We start from the raw sequence: 5,972 nt of genomic DNA, 5'->3' as shown, positions 1-5,972 counted from the left end.
GGGTGTTTGGAAGAGATATGGTTGTGGGATGTTTTGGTATTGTGATGTTTGGGGTTCTTGGCTACGGTAGGAGGAGGGGCGATTATTGTTTTGGCTAAGGCGACTTTGGTAGGGTGATGGTGTGGGTGCGAAGCGATGTTCGGTCTGAGGTTGATGGTCCATTTGTTGGTGGTGGTATGGGGGATGTTCTTGGTATTGGGGTTGGGTGAATGGCATATTTTGGTTGTATGTTTGTGTGTTTGTGGAACGGAAAGTTTGACGGATAGGTGGTTGTGAGTAACCGGGTTGATCATGTTGTTGGGGGTTAGATGTTGATCCTTCTTGTGTGTAACTTGTCTGGCGTGGGTCGTAGAGGTACATATCATCGGCGATGAATTGAAATCCAACCGATCTGTACCAAGCCATATAAGTGCGACTTGATTTTACCTCATTTGGCATGACTGCGTCAGTTAAGACATGGTCATGACGGTGCTTCCACTTGCAACACTCCGATCTTGCGAAGGTTTGCCAAGGGTTGAAGTTCCATTGGTCGTTCAATTTACGCATATGCCATTCTCCTAGGCTAGCTGGGGGATCTGGGATATTCTGGACCATACCGAACTGCAGCTTCACACGATCGGTGTTATGCATCTCCACTGTTGTGAACCGTATTATCGGTGTGCATGTTGTCCATACAGCTGCGTCTTCAGGGTTGACCTCATGCTCATGATCCAGATTAAGGTATGGACGCTAAATGAACTGAAATGTTAAAGAAGATAGGATTTAAATGAATGTAGAAAAAGTCAACATAATATGACAAATTAATGAAGTTATTTTGCTTACGTCTGTCGGTCGAAGGTGATCCAACAGGTTGCGATACTGAGTAATACAGTGTCTCGGACATCTGTTGTAACTCATACCACGTGCCGACCATCTACACCAAAAAGTTAAAATAAATTAGTTATAGGTACTAAACTGTAAGGAAGTAAGTAAAGATATAGCAATTTAAACAACTTACTTTTTTGCATATGGAAAAGTGAAAGGGTTGTTATTGACCGGTGCTAGAGATGGTAGTCTTGACCATCCCCATGCTTGTAGCAAAACAGCACATCCAGAAAATGTAGATGTGTCTTTGTGGGAGTTTTTGCACAACGAACTATAGAGATAGGCTAGACATGCGGATCCCCAACTGTAACTACCTATTCTATCTACATGTCTAAGTAGAGGTAAGTACATAATATGCATGCTAGAACCACTACCTTCGGGAAATAAAAAGGATCCTAGTAACAATATAATGTAACACCTAGTTTTTATTATTCGAGCATCTTCGGTAGAATGCTCATCTAAATATAAACTATTATAATATGACTTTAGGAGTGAGAGTAGTATACCTTGACCTCTAGCATTATCATCTAACAAATCAGTTTCTAAAAGCTCCATGCAAATTGAATTTGCATAGTTGGTCTTACCATTAACAGCTTTGCCTTCAATTCGTAGTCCTAAAAGCATGTAGACGTCTTCCAACGTCACGGTACACTCACCGGTTGGAAACCAAAATGTGTGTGTCTCTGGCCTCCATCTTTCGCATAAGGCTAGAATGAACTTGTTATCTATAGACCAAGACATAATCTTGCTAATCTGACCAAAACCGGCGAGTTCAACATAAGGTTGAATCATCGGGTCCATTGGGACAAATTCGTGGACTCGAGTTCGAAACCTTGATACATCCTATAATAGAAATAATATAACACTTGACTAAGTTGGTATTTCAAAATAAAATGGGGTTGGTGGAGATGAAACATAAAAAATTAGTATAAGAAAAAACTTACGTATGTTGCGATGTTTGCAACTGTTCCTCTGTGTGCTTCGCCCATTGTGAGTAAAGACATATTGTTGGGGAGTTGGTGTAGATGAAATTGGAAGATGTTGTTGAAGATGAAATTGTGAAAGAAGTATTGTAGATGAAGTAGTGAGAATGTTGGTGTGGAAGAATTGTTGAAGGAGTGGATGTATTTATAGGCAAATGGATGAGAGCATACAAATTTGTGTTTCCATGGTGTCTCCACCTCATTTGGCGACCATGTACAATCCTAAAGAGGGGGCGCAATTCAAATTGGCGACACCATAGGTACATGCATGCAAGGCTAGTTCTGAATGCTTGGTTTCGAGGACTGACTCCATGGGGTCGCCACTTGAATTGGCGACCATGTACAAGCCTTAAGTGTAGGCGCCAAACCAATTGGCGACACCATCTGCATGTCTGACACGTGGAATTCTTGTCTCCTGCATGCTGAACAACTCACTTGTGGATGGCTTACATGATTGACACATCATCTCTGACTATGTTACATGTTCGACACGTGTCTGTCTTGTCTCCTGCATGCTGATGACTAGCTTCTTGATAGCTTGCATGGTTGACACATCATCTCAGACTGTCTTGCATGATTGACACATCATCTAAGACCTAGCTTACATGTCAGACACGTGGTTGTTCGGTCTCCTGCATGCTGAAGAGTCACTTGTTGATAGCTTGCATGATTGACACATCAACTCACACTATCTTGCATGACAGACACATCATCTCATGACTAGCTAGCATGCTTGACACATCAACTCACACTGTCTTGCATGACAGACACATCATCTCATGACTAGGTAGCATGTTTGACACATCAACTCACACTGTCTTGCATGACAGACACATCATCACAGAACTGGCTTGCATGCTTGACACATTATCTCAGAGTAGCTTCAATGTCTGACACATCATCTCAGAACTAGCTAGCATGTGAGACACTGATACCATCTATTTAAGTGTCTTACTATAAACATCCAAGACACTTCACTCACATTCATCTGCACTTGCAAAATAGTTTTCATCTCTAAAATGTCATCTTCATCATTATACAGTGTCAACGTTCACTGCAACGGTGAAACTTTTGAGTCTGAGCTTCATGGTTTTTGTTTTAGAAACACTGATACCATTAGAATCACGATCAAGAGAAATGCAACCTTTTTGCATTTGAAAAAAACAATACAATCCTTTATAGGATCAGGTATTGTGTCAAAGATCACATATCAAAATCCTATATTTTTTGAGAATGGTCAATGCAAGTTTTTCCCCCTTAAGGTACGAGACGATGAAGATGTTGAAAACATGTTTCTTAGTCATGAACATTCAGGCATGGATTGTATCGAGTTGTACATTACTCTACAACCATGTATACCGTCTCAACATTCTCAACTAACCGATCAGGATGCAGCTGTTGAAGATGCTGCAGATGATGCACAATGGTCAGATGAACTCAAACCAGAAGCAGAAGTAGAAGTCGACGTTGTTGATGAAGAAGAAGAGGAGACCGAGATACAGGTTGATCACATGCTGAACAACGACGATGAAGATGATGCTCAACCACCACCAATACCTCCTAGTCATGCCTACAATCCTCCTTAACATATGACAAATATGGATCTTCACGACGATGAAACTTCCGACAGTGTCTTCTATAATCCGTATCCGAGACCAGTAGGCGAATTAAAGGTGGGAGACATGTTTCGTACCAAAGAAGAATGTGTCTTGGCAATCAAAAAATTCCACATGAACAACTTTGCTGACTTTACAGTGAAACGTGCTGATTCTAGAAGGTATGTTATCGAATATCGTAACATGCTTTGTAAGTTTCGTTTGGCTGCATCTTACAAGAAGAAAAATGACTCTTGGGAGATCGCTTCAATAGACCCACCGCACAGTTGCGTTGCAACTAACGTTGAACAAGATCACCGTAAACTGAGCACAGCTTTGATATGTCAAGACATTCTGCCATTGGTAAATAAAGACCCATCGGTGAAGGTGAGTATAATTATATCCCATATCCGAACAACATATAATTATACTCCATCTTACAAGAAAGCATGGATTGCGAGGACAAAGGCTTTTGAACAGGTTTTCGGCAACTGGGAGGATTCATTCAAGGAATTACCACGGTTTTTATGGGCACTAAAAACTTATGTCCCAGGAACTGTGGCTTTATGGAGACAGTGCCAGCAATGATGCCAGACGGAACCTGTGCTACAGGTAATAGAATATTTCACCGTCTCTTTTGGGCATTTGACCCGTGCATCAAAGGTTTCTCTTTCTGCAAACCTCTCTTGCAAATTGATGGCACTTGGTTATACGGAAAATACAAGGGTACTTTGCTCATGGCGGTTGCACAAGACGGTAACAACAATGTATTTCCCATTGCCTTTGCTCTTGTTGAAGGTGAAACGGCTGGTGGATGGGGTTTCTTTCTTCGACATCTCAGAACACATGTCGCTCCACAAGCCAATCTATGTTTGATTTCTGATAGACATGCTGCCATTGAAAGTGCCTACAACAACCATGACAACGGATGGCATGATCCTCCTTCTACACATGTCTACTGTATCAGACACATTGCACAAAACTTCATGCGTGCTATAAAAGATAAGAATTTTCGCAAGAAGGTGGTGAATGCTGGGTATGCTTTAACTCAACCGTCATTTCAATATTATCGTGATGAAATTCGACTGTCTAATGAAGACGCGGGGAGATGGATAAATAACATCCCAGTAGAGCAGTGGACAAGAGCATTTGACGGTGGTTGTCGATGGGGCCACATGACAACAAACATTGTGGAATGCATGAACGGGGTTTTCAAAGGAATTCGAAATCTGCCGATAACCGCCTTGGTAAGATCAACCTATTATAGGTTGGCTTCTATGTTCGCAACCAGAGGTGAAAGATGGAGTGCAGTGTTAATGTCCGGACAAGTATTCAGTGAGTGTTGCATGAAGGTCATGAAAGAGGAGAGCATCAAAGCTACGACACACGCTGTAACAGTGTTTGACCGTCATAGACAAAATTTTAGCGTCCAGGAAACAATGGGCAACAACGAGGGGAGACCAAATTTAGCTTACGCTGTTAGACTACAAAAAAGTTGGTGCGATTGTGGAAAATTTCAGGCCTTCCGCATACCTTGCTCCCATGTCATTGCAGCATGCGCTTATACTCGTCAAGACGCTTACACCCATTTATCTGATGTGTACAAGGCCAACACCATCATGAATGTATATAGTCAAAGCTTTTCAGTACTACCAATGGAGGATTACTGGCCTCCATATGAAGGAGATATTGTTTGGCACAATGAAGAAATGCGTAGAAAGAAGAAAGGAAGGCCAAACAGCACACGTATCAGAACAGAGATGGATTCCACAGATAAAATGATAAGATTATGTAGTATCTATCGTCAACCAGGACACAACAAAAACAACTGTCCCAATCAAGGAGCATCATCTAGATCTTAAGCTTTTTGTAACATTGTATCTAGATCTTAAGCTTTTTGTAACATTGTATTTCTGTAACAATCAATCATTATATATCATTAAGTTCTTGTTACAACGAGTTTCATAACCAACATCAGTACAAAACATCTGAAAACATAAATAATTCTAACTGATTACAACAATCAAATTAATGTCGTCTCGACCGAACATCATTTCCCTAGCATCCTTATCAGTCTTCATTCACACCCAACCAAAGATAATGTCAAGTCTCTCAATACTTCTGATTTTTCCCCTTCTGGTATTTTCCCGTCTAACCATCGAACCAACTCCCTCTTCAGTTGATCTAACGTGGTGATATTCCAAAACAGCATCAGCAATTGAGGTTTGTCTCTCGCATAAATCACCTTACCGTATCGGCGACGAACACCAAAAATGATAGCCAAATGATTATATGAGTTATGGAACAATTGGTCACACAACGCATCTATTTATAAGACAAAAAAGGCATTTTATGAGGGAGTCACCAATTGAGTTGGTGCCTCCTCTTAAAACCTACACATAGGCGCCAATTGGATTGGCTAGGGCACCTGCCCTAGCCAATCCAATTGGCGCCTCCATTCAAGTTTTAACAACAGTCGCCATATGAACAACTTTCATGTTCATCAAAAATCCATTTGAAACTTGGAAGC

The 5,972-nt window shown here is 41.1% G+C and overlaps 1 protein-coding gene across 1 annotated transcript; it reads right to left on the bottom strand.

The window, feature by feature from the left end:
- Nucleotides 1-896: 896 nt before the first annotated feature.
- On the bottom strand, nt 897-1,934 carry LOC127129344 (protein MAIN-LIKE 2-like). Its single transcript, XM_051058557.1, has 2 exons — nt 1,809-1,934; nt 897-1,707 (listed from the first exon to the last, which is right to left on the bottom strand). Exons 1-2 carry the CDS (start codon nt 1,866-1,868, stop codon nt 994-996), a joined length of 774 nt encoding a protein of 257 aa, XP_050914514.1. The 5' UTR covers nt 1,869-1,934; the 3' UTR covers nt 897-993.
- Between the last annotated feature and the right edge of the window lie 4,038 nt (nt 1,935-5,972).

Source organism: Lathyrus oleraceus, chromosome 3 (assembly GCF_024323335.1).
Source record: "Lathyrus oleraceus cultivar Zhongwan6 chromosome 3, CAAS_Psat_ZW6_1.0, whole genome shotgun sequence".
Taxonomy (NCBI): Eukaryota; Viridiplantae; Streptophyta; class Magnoliopsida; order Fabales; family Fabaceae; genus Lathyrus; species Lathyrus oleraceus.
The sequence above is the reverse complement of the archived record's forward strand: the minus strand, read 5'-3'. Positions and strand labels throughout refer to the sequence as shown.

Coding starts and splice junctions, on each gene's coding strand:
- LOC127129344 (XM_051058557.1), bottom strand. CDS start 1,868: ATGTCTTTACTCACAATGGGCGAAGCACACAGAGGAACAGTTGCAAAC. Junction 1,708..1,808: donor TTGCAAACATCGCAACATAC/GTAAGTTTTTTC, acceptor TTTCTATTATAG/GATGTATCAAGGTTTCGAAC.